This window comes from Echeneis naucrates, chromosome 8 (genome assembly GCF_900963305.1).
Source record: "Echeneis naucrates chromosome 8, fEcheNa1.1, whole genome shotgun sequence".
NCBI classification, from domain to species: Eukaryota; Metazoa; Chordata; class Actinopteri; order Carangiformes; family Echeneidae; genus Echeneis; species Echeneis naucrates.
Window position 1 is genome coordinate 9,918,917 of NC_042518.1, and position 16,673 is coordinate 9,935,589.

The following is a 16,673-nucleotide window of genomic DNA, read 5'->3' on the forward strand; positions in this document are numbered from 1 at the left end:
ACATAAGAGATGCTCTTTGACTTAAGTGTAAATCTTGTTTTAACAAGGGATGTATCTAATGACAAGCCTCAGTGAGAGTGTACGCATCTTGTAGCATTACTGTACCTCTGTGTGTGGTTAACACATTAACATTGGCTGATTGTTCCTGAACAGGCGTCCAGCCCCCCGTCGAAACCAGTGGTGACTGAAACCAGCTTCAAGAAGACACGGAATGACTTCGAGACAAGACATCAGCAGGACTGCACGAGAATCACACCTCCTACTTTGAATTCCTGCCAAAAGCTAGTGGCGAGGTTAACCCTTTTTTTTGGGGGGGCTCAAGCCAATCCAAAATGTGCCTTCAGTCCATCATATCGTTTAGTCCTCAAATCGTATATCATTTTTTTTTCCTCAAACCTGTTTTGTTTGGAGACGGGGAAATTGTAAAAAGCTCAAACAGGCCAGTAAAATCAAGCACAACCTGCATGCATCCCTTGTCTAATTGGTGAGTGGAAATGCAAACCGAGAGCACTGAACGTGGGCCCTACTGCAGATCAGGGGCAGCTGTGAGAACCACACCAATGCTGCAGTGTGTTGTAACACTAATAACCAGGTAACGCTTCCTTTTAGGACCTTGACATAATCTGTCTATTAAACGACAGTTTTATCAATGTAATGATGCGTATCATGGCTAACTAGGGCAGTAACTGTTCATTTGAGTTAAATTGTTGACTAAGATATTCAGATATGAAATGTCACCGTGGGAAGCTCTCTTTGGCCAAAGTTAGAAAGTCTAACAGGAGTGAATTGATCCAGGTTACTGGACTGGTATTAGCTAAACACAGGTGGTGTTTTTTTTTTTTTGGTGAAAAAAGAAGTAGAAGAAACCTTTTTTAATGATTGTTATTAATGTCGCTGTGTGAATGAAGGTTACCTTTAGAGATTGTGCAAAAATGGCACCTATGAATATTTTGTTTTTGTGCAGACTTTGGCTGACTGCCTGCTGTGTTTTCAATCTCCATGGCAACGGGATACAGATGACAAAGATCTCAGACTTAACCAGATCACACATTGAAAAGTACCATCACACAACAACTTTAATAACAGTTTCATAAAAAAAAAAAGGTTTAAGTTCCTTCTTTTCTTGTATCTACTGTAGGATACAATCTTACCCTTTGCAAATGTCTGCTTTTCCATAGATGAACATAGGTTCATCTGTTAGTTAAATATACATTTTTGATTATTGAAGCATGAAACTGAAAACCAAAGTCTAATGTCATTTTTGGTGGTTGTTATCTGTGATAACTCACACCATCTAGTTTCAGTTTCCATCACCACACAGTTCTGCAGAAAACACAAAGGCTGCTATTTGGGACACAGAGTGCATGAGCAATTTAATGTCTGAATTTATTATTGTAGCATCTGCTGTGCAATGACAAAGAATAATGCCTTTAAAGGGGTGGGAGTGTTAAAATTATGACAATGATTTATGATATGAACACTTTAAATGAAAGTAGAACGCTCCTGGCAAGTTGCTAAAGTGTATAATTAAAAAAACAAAAAAACAAAACACTAGTGATCTAACTGCTCTAAACGTTGTCAGTTGTGTTATCTGTTTTAAACCACAAAGTGCGAGCAATTTTCTGCCTGTTTGACCTCAAGATGGAGAAAATTCATCCAGTGATTTGTGTTTTTAATCACAGTAAAATGTTTTATTTGTCAGCAACTTGAAGCACTGAGAAAGGCCTCTTTTTACCCCATCACCAAATAACACCATACTTTTGTAGCTCAGATGAGCCACACACACACACACACACACACAGCCTCACCATATTAATACCAATCACACCTACAAATGCAACTGATCCATTTCATAAGGGAGTTTTCCTGTTTCATTGTGTGTGTTCACTCGTGGCACTACCACCATGAATGCACATTATTCCTATTTTCACTCACATTTTGGTTAGATAATGCAAATACTGTGGAAGTATTTAACTATAATCTGGTATAGGCCGTTTTGTTCATAGTTCCAGTTTGGTGTTAAAAGACAGGAGGAAGTATGCCTGTTCGCAGGCCTGCTTTATTATCAAATGTATGTTGTTGTTACCTCAATCTAAAAATAAAAACAGCGCACTAAACCTCCCAGCCTTATGTATGTCAGTGTGCCAACGTCCTGTGGATAAGCTAGCTACTTTAGCTGGACTCTCTCCCGGTATATAATCATTATACATCATACAATCATTTCCATTAACATCTGGCGCAGTGCACGAGCGAAAACAACGCAATCTACCTCTCTTGGTCTCATTGCCATGTTCTCCTCCGCCCTGCTGCCTGTGTTGTGTCCACGCCTGTCGGAGTCCAGTCCACGCAGTGACAGCGCAGCAATGGCGGTGCTCGTGTTTAAATTCCGCGCGCGTTCCGTTCGGCGGCTACGCGGCGTGGACGCACTCAGCGCCACCTCCGTCCTCTCTGCGGTGATGTCCGCTCCTCCTGGGCTGCGGATATTATTCTGTGACGATCGAACCCACGGAACACTGTTTCAGTATGCTACCGATTAAAGTGAAGAAAGCAAAATATCCCTTGCAACGTGGATTACAGAATTCAGGATAATACAGTCAAAACAGACGAATATCTGTGGGAGAATGTTCTGCAGGTCAAATACTGTAAAAATGCGGCACATCGGAAGTATTTCAGGCGGAGTAAGAAGGCTCAGTCGGGGGTCTGCGCTGCAGCTGATATAACAAAGCATCTGAATGCATTGAACACAAGCTGTATTCACACACCAAAGCATTGGAAACAAAGCTGCAGCTTTTCAAAAGGCCCGATGCATTTTCTCAGCGCTGCAGGAAATAACGAAAGAGTTTTCCACAGGACGATATCTGCGCGCAAACAAGGAGGCATGCAAATCGAATCAGATTTGTTTATATAGCGCCAAATCACGTCAAGGCACTTCACGTATAGAGCAGCAGAGAAAGTGCGTCTCTGGCTCTCCATTCTCCGCCGACCCTGTGATGGCAGTGAGCGGCGCAGTCGTCACCACCATGTGCAAAGAAAATGCTGGGCTTGTTTGGCTCACTTTGTCCGTGTGAGAAAAAAATTCTCTGTTATGAACTTCAAAGACTGGGTGACTCTCATCAAGGCCGGTGACTTTGAAGCAGACTGTCTAGATCTCAGAATCACCCTGCTCTCGAAAAATCTGCTCTCGACAAGGACAAGGAGGCGATCAGAAGAGATGAAAGTCAGCAGATGAAAGATCCACAACAAGCTCTGGAGCAGACGCAAAGGGACATTTCTGCTCTTTGGGAAGACTTTAAGCCGACAGCCGAAAGAGATGAATCGCTTCGGGAAAATGTTCTGAAACAGGAGCAAAGCCTTGGAGGAGGAAGAAGAAGAGAAAACCAGTCTTCACTTTGAATTGTAGCCGAAGAAGACAGAAATGAATAATCCTCAGCTGTTCCTCAAAAAGCAGAGGCACATCGATGACACGCTTGCAAGCCAATGACAGGTGGTAATCAGAAGGCCCTGCAGCTGAATGAATCTGCAAGGTGAACTTGCCGATGCTCTGAATGAGACAGCACAGGCTCAAAAGTCGACTTTGGCCTTAGAACAGAGCAAGAAACAGCTCAAGTGGGACAAGACAAGACAAGCTGAACTTGAAAAGGCCCTGAAAGAGACACAAAACCTGGAGCTGACAGCAAATCCATCTGCCTCGAAACCGGTTTTTCATCTTCAGAGAGATGACAGATTGTCCAAACCTTCAGAACAACAGGTCACTGAGTCAAACCAGCATACAAAAGAAATCTCTGAGAAGGAAACAACCATTGCTGAGCTTGAGCAGACGGTAGACGAGCTCAGAGCATATCTTTCAGAGAGCGAGACAAAAGAGGCTGACCTTGAAAAGGCTCTGAAGGAAGAGACGACACAAAGTTGGGACTTGGAGCAGAAAGACATTGATACTGCTGCTGCACTGGAAGAAGCAAAGACAACGAGTGAAAAGCACCGTGCGGAGCTGGGGGAAGATTTGAATCAGAGGAGGAACGACAGAGACTTCTTTTTGTTCCTCCAGAATTTAGGTGGAAGACTGGACAAACCATCAGAACAACAGGTCACAGAGTCAAACCAGCGTCAAAAAGGAATCTGAGCTTGAGCAGACGGTAGACGAGCTCAGAGCATCTCAGTCAGAGAGCAAAACAAGACAAGCTGAACTTGAAAAGACCCTGAAGGAGGAAAAGACACAAAGTTGGAGGAGCAGAAAGCCTTTCTAACTGCTGCTGCACTGGAACGTGAAAAGTACGTGGGGTAGAGTCAAACTGCCACCAGCTTGTTAGACCTCACAGTGCCTGAAATGTTCAGCTGCAGACCAGGGAACCCCCAACCAGGAATATTACCTCCACCTTTACCATATCATGGAGGTAAATCACTATGAATGTTTTTTTGGATTGTGTTGTGTCGTTTTTTTTTTTTTTTTGTTTTTTTTTTGATGGTTAGCACTGTTGCCTCAGAGCAAGAAGGTTCTGGGTTCGATTCCTAGAGCCTTTTTATGCGGAGTTTGCATGTTCCTCCCATGCCTGTGTGGGTTTACTCCGGGTGCTCCGGTTTATATACAGTATATATTGTATAGGGCGAGTTATTTGCCAAAAAATAAACAAACAAAACAACACACAGATTTTCTTTTTTCTTTTTTCAAACTAACTTAATAAATTCATTGAAAGTGGTTCCAATAAATAAAGTTATGTTTGGGCAACATAACAAAAATCATGTGCATGTTTCTTGAACTGCATATGTTATAGTCACATGACTTTTTTGTGCTCTTTTTACATATTACCTTTTTGTTAAATATGTTTACTTTCCTTATGTGAATTGATCTAACATATACAAGAACATTTCAATTATTTTAATCAGATTAAATTTCCAAAGGATGAGCTAAAATAATAGTTTTATGTTCTTTTAATGTAGAGGTGAGGTTTCTGATATTACTTTGCTGTAGCTCTTGGTTTGAGTACAAATAAGTGTAAAATGTGAAAGCTGAAATTCAATAAACCGACATTCCAGTGATAACAGCTTTAGTTTTCTAGCTGACAAAAAATAATGTTTCAAGTATTTGTGTGTGTGTGTGTGTGTGTGTGTGGGTGTGTGCGTGTGTGTATGGGTGTGTATTCCCTTTTATTCAGTGTGCAAATTGTATTTTTGCTCCTTTAACTGGGAAAATATTCAACCAGGCCTGCAACTAAAGGCTTCCCAGTTTACGGTGAATCAGTTTTCCAAAAGTGTGAACTATCCCTTTAAAATCAGTTCACAGGGAACATTTCAGTTGAAGATTAAGAGCCAAGCATCCTTCTGGCTGGAGGTTCACTGTTGTGACTATGTGCGGGTCCGCTTGGTGCCATCGAAGAGGCGCCGCAAGGTGTAGATCTGTGTGGCGGCCACGGCGAGCATGACAAGCAGGTTGACGCTGGACCAAAAGGTCACCCTCCACAGGCTGTCCTCCAGAAGGTAGCGGTCCCTTGCCTCAAAGGCCCGAAGCAGGGCCTGCACCTGGCGGCTCCTCTCCAGATGCTGGTACACTAAGTCCATCTTTGCCTGGAGGAGGACGCACATACAAAAAAAAAAAAACAAATTGGTCGACAGGAGCAGTTAAAAAGAGAGAGCTCAAAAACGCTGACTCCAGATACTTGTAGTGCTGTCTGGAGGGAACTCAGAGCTCTTTGTGTTTCCCTCTCACCTTGATGTCCTCCAGTTTGTACTCCACCATGGTCTCTTCCGCGGCCACATCTGCCCATTCACCTCTGCCTGTGCTGCTCTGCCTGTTAATGAGCACCTCAAAGAACACCATCTTCTCGGACAGTTTGCTGAAGCTGTTGTCAAAACACAGCCGATAGTCTCCGTCCTCAGTGGGATCCACCCTGCAGGAAAAAACATTGGGATGAAACCGTGCGCTCACCAATCCAAACTACTAGTGGGTGAGAGCACAGAAACAATGAATCTGATATCAAGTTCCCATCTTTTTTTTTTTTTTTTTTTTTTTTTTACTACAGATCAAATCAAATCAATTTTATTTATATAGCACCGAATCACAACAAAGTTACATCACGGCACTTTACACATAGAGCAGGTCCACCAGACTCTTCATAGAGCTGTTAAAGAGACACAACATATCCCTCCTTGAGCATCCACTCATTTCCCTCCACTACAGGTGTGGGAAATGACTTAGTTTCTGGTTTCACCACAGTCAAAGTTTTGCAGGGTGTGAGCATCACTAGAAAAAAGTGGCGGTTGTTGGGAAACATTCAGGTGACTCACGTGTGGATGCCTTCAGATCTCCTGAAGTCAGAGGCCAGCCTGTGTCCGCTGGGTGCGATGAGGGCAAAGCCGACATCCAGGCCTGACCCGGCTATCACCTGTCAGAGAGGTTGACACAGGGACAGAGATCAGACAGGTTTCCCAGAGTTCACTCGCACACGGCCTGTTAATTCCTCATTTTCATTTCAGGCTTACAGCTCGCGCTTCAAACAGACTTTGTGGGCAGACAGCTACGCGAAATTCAAATTAAAGCCCTGATAGTACACAGAGCAGCAACCAAGCTCACAGGGATGATAATGGAACAGTTTGAGTCAGTGTTTGACTTCACTACTGACCGTTCCCTCTGCTTTTTAAAGTTCCGTCTTCTGTTGAACGCAAAGACGGTCAATACACAAACTTTGGTCCTTTTGTGTAGCGGCAGCAGTGTAAACATATTATGACAGAAAGTCCAATTCCACAGAATGAAACCTCTGCGTCTGTGCGGCTCCTTCACATCAGCTGCTTTACAGAGCCTATCTGACTCAGTTACACAGTTACAGAGTGTGGTGTGATGACAGCAAGGCAAAGGTCATGGTGAGGTATTGAGGGTCAGTGACATGGGTGACCTGAGGACGGGTGGGCCTTTGAAATTGAAGCTGGGTGTGTGTCTATTTGAATGAGTTAATGAATGAGTTAATTTTGTAATCTATTTATTTGTAGTATGAGAGGAAGCTAAATAGTTGTTGTTGGGTTTTTTTTTTTTTTTTTTTTAATGCTTCTTATCTCAGGTGTCTCCAGCCACAGCAGTAATGCAGGTCCTTATCTCTGTGCATGCAAGACCAAAGACCAATGTCTGCCAATTTCTGCTCACTTGTTTTCTTGTCAGTCGTGATTCACAAACTTCATTTAAGCTATTCAATGCGTAAGATGCAACGTTACACTGCCATTGTACAAGACAGACAAGCAAGGAAGGTACAGATAGAGGAAAATGGTGTATTTACCTGGTACTCCACTTCCATGATTCCATTCTTCTTGGTGGTTTGGTAAAAACACTCAGTGCTGCCGGCAGGTAACAGAAAAGTAAATTCTATGTTTTGATTTGGCCCCAAAGCAAAAGCCAAGTCTACAGTCAGAATGAAACATGCCAGCAAGCAAAGCTGTGCAGGCACATCCGGATCCATCATCATCCTGCTGCAGAGCATAGTCCATTTACTTCACTTTGACCAACTCCCGTGTCACACGTGCAGAATAAAACAGCTTTATTACTGTCTCTCATACTCCAACAGGTGGAGAGGCACCTGATAGCGAACGGCTTCCTTGATCAAAGCTGAATGAGCTGAGCCACTGTGGACACCGATAGATCTCCATATGCAAAGCAGAAAAGCAGAATGTGCCAAGGTGCAACATGTTCTATTTACACTTGGAGTGGTCCACAAAACCCTGAAGTGTGTATGTCTTTAATGAGTTCCCTCACTTAGAAGTAATAATAATCAAAAAAAGCTTTTCAATCAGGTATTTTCTAAATTTGTTCTTTTTCTGAATCAGTTAGAAAGAATTCTGGATTTAGTTTGTATTAATAAATGCACTTGTCGTGTCCGGTTATGTCCTACAGGGGGGGCTGTGGATAAGAGCAGAGTGAGACTGGACCGTATTCTTGCAATGGTTGTATGTTTTTGTAAGTGCATCATTGACAGGCTTTCAAAATAAAATACAATCATGTTTGTTTGATTTGTTTTTTTTTTTTTTTCTTCTTACTTTTTCATCAGTGCAGGACAGATTTAACAGATGGTCAGAGGTGAACGCCACCACAGCTTTCCTCTTCAGGTACTAAGGAGATTTGACTTTCCAACATAACGTGATGTTAAGTTATTCTTCTGAAGTGTTCAGTTCAGTAAATTTTTGCCTCGCTTGAGCCTTGATCCAACCATGGCGTCGCAACTTTATTAAATGTCACGGGCTTCTCGGGAAACTGGACTTCCTCTTTCTTCTCTCAACCAAAACCAAAAAAAAAAATCATTTTTATTTTTATTATTGGACAGCAGGCAGCAGAAAGAATTTTCTAGCAAACACAAACCTGTGGGAATCATTTTTGTTATTTTCTCTCCCACAAAATCACGATAATTTGAGGATGGCTGGGTGAAAAATCATCCGGCCACAAGGAGGAGCTGCATAAAAACGAGTGGTGTCCACTAACCACCTCTTCTTTTTTCACCTGGACACATTCACACACAAATTGTGTGATTGATGACAGGTTGTTTCTCGAGGCAAAAAAAGATTCAAATCCAATGAAGCTTTTTTTTTGTTTTAGACGTTTAGCGGAGGTGGGTGCTATCGGTCCCAGGGGACAAGGGGTGTATGCAGAATGTGAAGACAACACAAAGATTAAATTCACCAATCTGAGCCCAGCACACACCTCACAGCTCCCCGTTGTCCCAGCCGACAAAGCAGAAGGTTAAACTGAGATTTCAGTCTTGGTTCATAGTTGTAGCCATCAAACGATGAAACAAATCGTAAGAGAGGAAGTGTGAACGGAGGTATTTCAACATTGCTATTACAGTATAGTGGGAGGGATTAAAGGGGAGCTTCGATGCATTTTGCAGTGTCACCCACTTAACAATCATCTCTATCTACTTTGAGGCTTTGTGACTGATCGCAGGCAAGTTCTTTTTTGTATTAGTGAAAATTACCATCAGTTATGCTAATTTTGTCTTTTGCATTTGCTGAGTGCAGACAAGTGCATCTCTGGGGGCCTCTTAATGTGTGATACATTGCTAGGTTTTTTCCAGCACTCAGTCTGCTAAAGTGCAAACCTCTATTTCAACCACACATGAGCCCACCATGTTAGTCCTTTTTTCACACTTCATCTCTCTCAGGTTTTGAGTTTCCAGAAGCTGCTTTGACGCTGCATCTCCTCACAACTTCTGGTGGAAATTCACACACTGAACAGCTGCAGTTCCAGACAGAACACAGTAGGAATGACCAAGGTGGACCATCCCTCTGTGTTTGTGGTGGACAGCTATGCCACCCGGCCTCCAATACCCCCCCGAGGTGGACAGAGGAAACGGGGCTTGGGGCCAGCACAGACCCTGCTCTTCTTGCTGGTTGGCTTGGCGTTTTGTGGCATAGCCATAGAAGCCTGCTTTATCTACCATTTCTTCCAAGTTGAGTCAGTGAGTATCGCCTTTGGATTTTCTATTTCATCCTGTAATTTCTTAAAAAAGTGAATGTCATGATTTTTGTTTTATCTTATCTTTATTAGTCGAAGAAAATGAAAGCGATACAATTAAGGTAACTGTCAAGACAAAAATAGTACATTTATACAATAAGATAAACTTCAATAGTGGGAAAATTTACAGTCGATCATGAATTTTATTACAGTATCACAATGTCTTTAACGAAGACAAAAGCAGGCCTGCAATTTAGAACTTCTCTATTTGCAACATTTATTGGAGGACCTTTGTGACACTACTAAGTGTGACATGTGCTCAAAATATATGAATGGTTGTTTTTCTCGAAAAACTGCTGATGATGAAATTATTTCACTATTATGCGGAAGAACGTGTAAAGATGGAGAAGTACATTAATGTCCAGCCCATTTATGAAGAACTCTATTGACGTCCCATGGGGGGCAGGGGCAAACAGATGTTCCATGATGCTGGATGGTCATTCTGTGACTCAGTTTCCCCTCTCTCTTTCTCTAACTCAACGAGGGAGGGGGGGGCACAGCATTTGTGTGCTGACACTGCTTGGCAAACAAGAGTGTACGCTTACAAAAGAGAAAGGGGACAGAAAAGAAAAGGAAGTGGTCTATTTCCGGTAGCATGACTACGATGTACCTTTTGCTCTTTACCAGAATCGAAGACTTGTCCTACTTTCCAATGCAGAAGCAATGAAATTTAAACCAAAAAGAAGTCGGCGTTGCTGACAATATAAATTTAATGATGAACCTCGTCGAACTTTGAAGATCCGCGTGTGCATTATGAGATTATTTTTGTCTTATTTTCACAGTTTTGTTGCTCTTGCACTTGCATCTACAGTCTATCTATTATCTATTATCTATCTATATCTACTATCTATTTACACTTATAGTCATAACTAACAGATTTTTCTTTTTTTTTTTTTTTGCATTTGCATTTGCATTTGCAGGCCGTCCATGCTTCGTCCTCAAAGATGACTGGTGGTATGTCACAGTAATTTCTACATCAGTGATTAAGCTCTTTAATCTCTAGTTACCTTATCTACATTGGAGACAACGAGTCTGGTCCTTTCACAGGGGAAGAAGCTCCTCCCACTTTGTGGCCCAGTTATGAGATCCATCCTTCTAAACCAGTCGCACATCTGACAGGTGAGAGTAACGTTGTTGTCATGCTGGCATCCCTGGCACATTGCCAAGACTGCTCATCGTTGCTGTCGTCTTTGTTTTTATATTCCAGATGGACAAGATGTAGTTCATAAAACACGTGTCATGGGGTGGAGTATGATTTCAGGCCCTCTTCTCTATGAAGTGGACTACAAAGATGGACATCTCATCATTCAGAGAGAGGGTTATTACTTTGTCTATTCAAAAGTTTTTTTCACCGAAAGTCGCGTATTTCACCATGCTATCAACAGGATTTCTGAAAAGTATAGTCGGGGGAATATGACTCTCCTGCAGGCCAGGAAATACTCTCGCACCAATCCTTTGAATAAAATACGGTCCAACAGTTTCCTGGGTGGAGTGTTTCAACTCGACCAAAACGATGCTCTTTATGTGACAGTCAGCAACACCAAACAAATTACACGGCATGGAGCCTATGAGAACGTCTTTGGTGCGTTTATGATCTAAATATCATACTGATCACTCATCAGCATCACACTGAAGCTTACAGTTTGAAGGAAGAGTACATGTAAGAGGATAAGAAAAGCTTCTGACTCAGGCCCATTGAAATGGAAGGGAGGCGGATGTGAAACCTCCTCTGGCCTCACAGTGGAATTACGACGTGTGTGTTCAAAGTCTCCCATTCAAATTTGTCACTTTTTATATATTCACTTTTCTATTCACATCAACCAGTTTTACAAATTTTCATATTGCTCCTGGGCATAAGTGTAAGCATCATGCTAAAATCCAAAACACGCAAGTGCAATTAATATCTTTTCATTCTTACTCTAACGCAGATGGCCCACTATTTATTTATTCCCTCAATGACAAAACTGCTTTAAATCTGCTGTATTTATGTGAAATATTGTTCACAAAATAAATTAATAAACAGATTTTGATTGAAGCCTGTGCTTTTGGTTTTCTCAAGCCTTTCCTCCGGCCTTCATGAAACTCAAGTCAACTCGCTTCCGGCCTTGTCAGGTGAAACTTTTGCCGAGTGGTCCCGTTTGCACTGAAAGTCACACCAACTCACTCCAACCACATAACTGCAGAGAGGTTTTTATCACTAGGTGACACATTACAGTAGTGTCTCTTTGGGTTTATGCTGTCATGTTGGTTTTGCAGTGCAACAGACTCAGAATCTTGTGACCTTTGTTATGATGATATTTACATGAATAATATTATAAATGATTTTTTTTAATGCATCACCGTGATGTCAAGCGAGCCTGCTGCTGTACTGTGTACATATATACGTCATTAGTCTTTACAGCTTTTTCATGTGCGTGTGTGCTGTGTGTGCCGTGTGTTATGTGTGTCACAAGCGTCTCTCGTGCTGTCCCTGCAGTGCTTTCCCTTCAGTTATGTCTGTTCGAAGAAGAAAACACCCACAGATTTGTGTATTTGTAAACTGAGGAGGAAGTGGCAGTGGAGGCCGCTGAGGTGACGATGGTGGGGAGGGAGGGGTGTCAGCAGCAGACTGCCTGACTCACTTTCCAACCAGAGACCTGGAGAGTAATGACTGGTGAAAATACATTGCAACAGGACTTTCTCTTGATCTCCAAATGTGTGTGTGTGTTTGTACGCAGGTGGGTGTGTGTTAACCTCAAACTCATTTTCCTTTGGGTTTTGTTACTCTGTAAAACCTTTTTGAGTTGAGGCTGCATTTATAGCCGTGTTTGATCTCATACATGTTCCCATCATATGAATGCTGAAGTAAACATACTATCTGTTAAATCATGGCAGGCCATGACTCATTTTTTTTTTTTTTTCAATCATGAGGCTTCATGAATATTTCTCATACATGAGTGAGTCATGATCTTCCAGCTCTGGCTAACTTGCAAAGTGTGAGAGACTACAGTAGCAGAAGAGGGCGAGCTGCATCAGCTTTGTGGTTGGGAAGCATGTTATTTATTTATCTCTCACTACTAAACTTTGGTCTAGTCATGACTTCTACAGAAAACTGTGTGGGACATGAATGCTCCAAAACTGGCTTTGATCTCAGACAAATTTTTCCCCAATTCCATATATGAAACAAACATTTTCCGTGTTATGCAGTGACAACTTGTTGTGAAAGCTCTTATATCTCTGTTGTTTGTTTGTACACGCCTTAGGAAATTAGTCACTAATGTCTTCTCATTTGGGACCCCTTTTCCCCCCCTGGTCTGTGTGATAATTGAAACGACATTATTTGAGAAGAACAAAAGTGAAAGTGGTGGGCTTGCTACAAAGCTAAATGCTGTCCCCTTGTGTTGGTTCTCGATCAAAAGGGGAGCAGTGGACGGCCGTGGAAACAATGTGACCAGGGGTCTCTGTTTTTTGTCCATCCACCCACAGCCAGTCCATCACAGCTCCAGCACACAGAGACAAACAACCACCCACACTCACACTCAGACCTACGGACAATTTAGAGTCACCAATTAACCCAAACATGATGTCTTTGGACGGTGGGAGGAAACCCACGCAGGCACGAGGAGAACATGCAAACCCCGCGCAGAAAGGCCCCAGGCCCCCCGACCTTACTTTGGGGCGACAGCGCTAACCAATACGCTGCTGTGCTGTCTGTTTTTTGTGCTTCTCATGTTATATATCAGTAACTATATAATTCAATTCCCTTTCTTTAACCCTTTTGTATTTTCAGAGGTTCCGAAGTCCACTGTACACATGTGTCACACACCTTGGATCCTTTTTTTTCTCTGCAGCTATCAGTCACTGAAAAACAACAATGATGCTTGAAAAATTCCATCTCCTCTTGAAAACACATCTGACAATTTAGACAAGATGCTGCAGCTGTGCTAAGGTGCCTCAGGTGGAAAGAGAGAACACGAATCCTTGATTTGGATGGATAAACTCTTGAGTAGCTGCCTTGATATCAGTGGGTAAGAAGCCCCGGTATAGCAATAACCGAACCATGCAGATTCATCTAATGAAACAGATGAAACAGAGTGGGTGGTAACTAAGCAGGTCTATTATCTACATCTGAATGCAGCATCTTTGACCTCCCTTTGTGTAACTGAAAGCCGTGGTGGCAGCAGCTAATATAGTGAGTGGTGAGAGATATGGGACTCTGCAGCTGAGGTTTGGAAACCTTTTTTTGATAAAAACTCAGTGACTTGGAAAATTTGTCTCAGCTTTAATGATGAATAACATGTTCCACTGACCTTTTCCAGCTGTACATTGAATTTGTGTAATATAAAAAATGCTGTAAGTCCACAGTTATGCGGCTTAATGTCCGGGGAAAAGGAGAAAGGGTTAGGGTTAGCTTTGTTGGAATTTTGCAGAGCACGGTCTTTGAAAGCGTAAAGCAGCGGTGGTCCCGCTGTGAGTCACTATCAGTGGGGTCTCTTTGTGGCCTCTCACTTTCAGTTTTCCCCAGGGTCTTGAAAATGACTCAGATCAATAATTCAGCGCCGTAGTTTTATTCATTCAGCTAAGCCCAATATTGAGCTCTCTAAGCACATAATAAACAAATTAAACAAATGAAGAAAATATAGGTTTTAATAATAAAATTGTTATAGGGCAGTCTTCAAGGATATAGTAGTACGTAGTAGGTTTCCAGGATAAAGGAAAAGTTATTTTTTGAATGCAAAACCGCACTGATGTACAAACGTTATCAGTGACACAAGCAACAAATCGAAAATCACATATTTGAACCACACATTTCTTTTAACATTTCCTGACAAGTGAAACTTTCTAAATAAACCACCAGCACTTGTGATTTCATGTCTCATGTTTCATGTGTGACACAAAGAAAGGAGAACCAGAGTTAGTTCCATCAAGTCATTTTGCTTTCCATTTTACATCCTGATCCTGAAACTAGAATTGTATAGAATAGAATGTATGTTTACACTTTACTAACGAAGACAAAAAAACTACTTTAAAACATGACAGATTATGAAAAAGAAAAGAAAACAATTCCAGTGTCAAATAAACATATCACATCTGTAATTTTAAAACTTATCAACTATGCTGTTCAGTTTGTATGATTTAAATTACAGTTTGTTTACAATATTTGATAAAGAAATCAATTCAAGAGAATATATATATGTATGCAACAGAGTGACACACATTGTCACACAGTGACATACATTCATTGGTTATTGGCTGGCATGTCCATTGAATTTTATTAAATTCAGTCTCTGTCTGCATACTACGGCTATTTAGGGTCAAAATAATAAATAAATACAACATAAATATGTAATCAACACAGTTCAAAACACCAGTAAGTAGCAAATAGGAGCTGTGCAAATAACAGGCTGGCAGAAAACATTTCTGCCAGATGTCGCACTTCAGAGAAATACATTCTTGGAGTAAACTGCTGCACATTTCAAATGCAAGAGACTCCAACAAAGAAAAAACCCTTTAAACGATCAAGTTGGAATAATGGACTACCTGATTAAAAATTGAGAACAATCCAACTTAGTTTTTCTAATATATATTTTTTTCTATCTATGCAGGATGGAATTCATAAAACCTAAAGTCTTCTTCTTTTTATTCCTATAGTACTATACAGCTGAGATGTAAAGTTTGAATTAAGTCTTCCATAATGCACAACAGTATTTATGGAGATTTGTAGTGATTAAGTAAAAAATGGATGTTGAATCAATGTGAATTCAGTTTGGTTGTTTTGTTTGTTTGCTTTTTTCTGTCTTTTTTGTTGTTGTTGTTGTTGTTTTATAGACAAGAATTTAAAGAGTACATCACTCTACCTGCCCTTCTGTCTGACTACAGTCATTAGGTCCTACAGGACTGAACAGGTCCCTTTGGAACATGTCAAGCATTTAAAAGATCTGAGCTACATCTAAGGTTTGTGCATATAGATGATATCCAGGTAGGTTAAATATTTAGTGATATTAAGCTTCTCTTCAGGGTTGATATTGATCTTCAGGGTCCCTCCAGCAGTGAGCTCCCCAACCTTGCTGATGAGGCCTGTACTACACGTATTTACATTAATCGCACCCTGCATGAAGGTTTGGTCCTCCCACACCAGACTGACCACATGGTTTTTGTTACATGACACCAGCGTCACACAAAGATTCAAGAAATAATATCCATCCTTCATTACTTTCAGGTCTTCTCCGTCTAAGATCAGGTCTTTGTCTGGATTCCTTGCAAACCATTTAAGGTGTGTGTCTGTGGGTGACAGAAAAGATTTCATTAGTTGTGTTTTAGCTTTCATGTGTTGAGTGATGTTTTCCCATTTATCATCTCATCATTGGAATTAAATATGATGAAGCAAATAATAATAATAATAATAATAATAATAATAATAATAATAATAATAATAATAATAATAATAATAAAAATAATAAAAATAGATCAGTTACCGAGACGAGCCTCAAAGAGCAGCATTTTGCCTTGGCCCGAATTAAGCTCTTGCTCATTGGAGAACTGCCAAAAAAGCAAGAGATCTATTAATTTTAATATAGAAACATAAAATAGTGCCAGAATATCTCACACAGTCGCACACAGATCAGCAACACAAAAGCTACACTTTTTCTTACACATTGATGATGCATGCTCCACCAACTTAAAAGTGAGAACAGGATAGATTGTACATAATCTTCAGAGGGAAAATAAAGAGACAACTTTTCAGTTTAGTGGCATTTCCCCGAATGTAACACTGACGTCATTGTGCTTCCTCCAAGAGTTGAGGACAGTGGTTACACTGACTGACATGAGCAACTCAGAAGAAATGGAAGCAGTCTGACATAGATCTGCCAAGCTCCCTGGATTTTCATGATTGGAATATTGTTTTCTAAACACCAACACAAAAAAGCGTTGCATCCCAAACACCAAGAGCATATGTGTTATTGGCAATAGTCAGGTCAACAGTATAAATCACAAACTCCGTTTGTGAGCTGTGGTTATCTTACCGAAGTTGTACTGTTTGCCTTATATTGCATTGTTTGCTTTGATGGTACAGTTGTACTGTTCTGACACTGTAGAAAGAAACAGAAGTACAAAATATGCTTATAATAAATATTACATGAGGGTTGTAAGTGCTGCTAAACGACTTTTGATCCACCTGTCGCGACAAAGCTGATTGAATTCTCAAAAG

The 16,673-nt window shown here is 41.1% G+C and overlaps 2 protein-coding genes across 2 annotated transcripts; one reads left to right on the forward strand and one right to left on the reverse strand.

Annotated features, from left to right (window-relative positions):
• Window positions 1–4,889: 4,889 nt before the first annotated feature.
• On the reverse strand, window positions 4,890–7,569 carry LOC115047637 (transmembrane emp24 domain-containing protein 1-like). Its single transcript, XM_029508711.1, has 4 exons — window positions 7,260–7,569; window positions 6,280–6,377; window positions 5,702–5,882; window positions 4,890–5,559 (listed from the first exon to the last, which is right to left on the reverse strand). Exons 1-4 carry the CDS (start codon window positions 7,458–7,460, stop codon window positions 5,341–5,343), a joined length of 699 nt encoding a protein of 232 aa, XP_029364571.1. The 5' UTR covers window positions 7,461–7,569; the 3' UTR covers window positions 4,890–5,340.
• Window positions 7,570–8,827: 1,258 nt separating this feature from the next.
• tnfsf14 (TNF superfamily member 14) lies at window positions 8,828–11,508 on the forward strand. Its single transcript, XM_029508713.1, has 5 exons — window positions 8,828–8,914; window positions 9,132–9,428; window positions 10,405–10,438; window positions 10,532–10,603; window positions 10,692–11,508. Exons 2-5 carry the CDS (start codon window positions 9,234–9,236, stop codon window positions 11,081–11,083), a joined length of 693 nt encoding a protein of 230 aa, XP_029364573.1. The 5' UTR covers window positions 8,828–8,914; window positions 9,132–9,233; the 3' UTR covers window positions 11,084–11,508.
• The last annotated feature ends 5,165 nt before the right edge of the window (window positions 11,509–16,673 follow it).

Bases quoted from the DNA above. Each gene is read 5' to 3' on its own strand.
- tnfsf14 (XM_029508713.1), top strand. From the start codon at position 9,234: ATGACCAAGGTGGACCATCCCTCTGTGTTTGTGGTGGACAGCTATGCC. The intron at 9,429-10,404 runs GTGAGTATCGCC...TTGCATTTGCAG, and splicing joins ATTTCTTCCAAGTTGAGTCA to GCCGTCCATGCTTCGTCCTC. The intron at 10,604-10,691 runs GTGAGAGTAACG...TTTATATTCCAG, and splicing joins ACCAGTCGCACATCTGACAG to ATGGACAAGATGTAGTTCAT.
- LOC115047637 (XM_029508711.1), bottom strand. From the start codon at position 7,460: ATGCTCTGCAGCAGGATGATGATGGATCCGGATGTGCCTGCACAGCTT. The intron at 6,378-7,259 runs GTAAATACACCA...CCTCTCTGACAG, and splicing joins TCATGGAAGTGGAGTACCAG to GTGATAGCCGGGTCAGGCCT. The intron at 5,883-6,279 runs GTGAGTCACCTG...TTTTTCCTGCAG, and splicing joins AGATCTGAAGGCATCCACAC to GGTGGATCCCACTGAGGACG.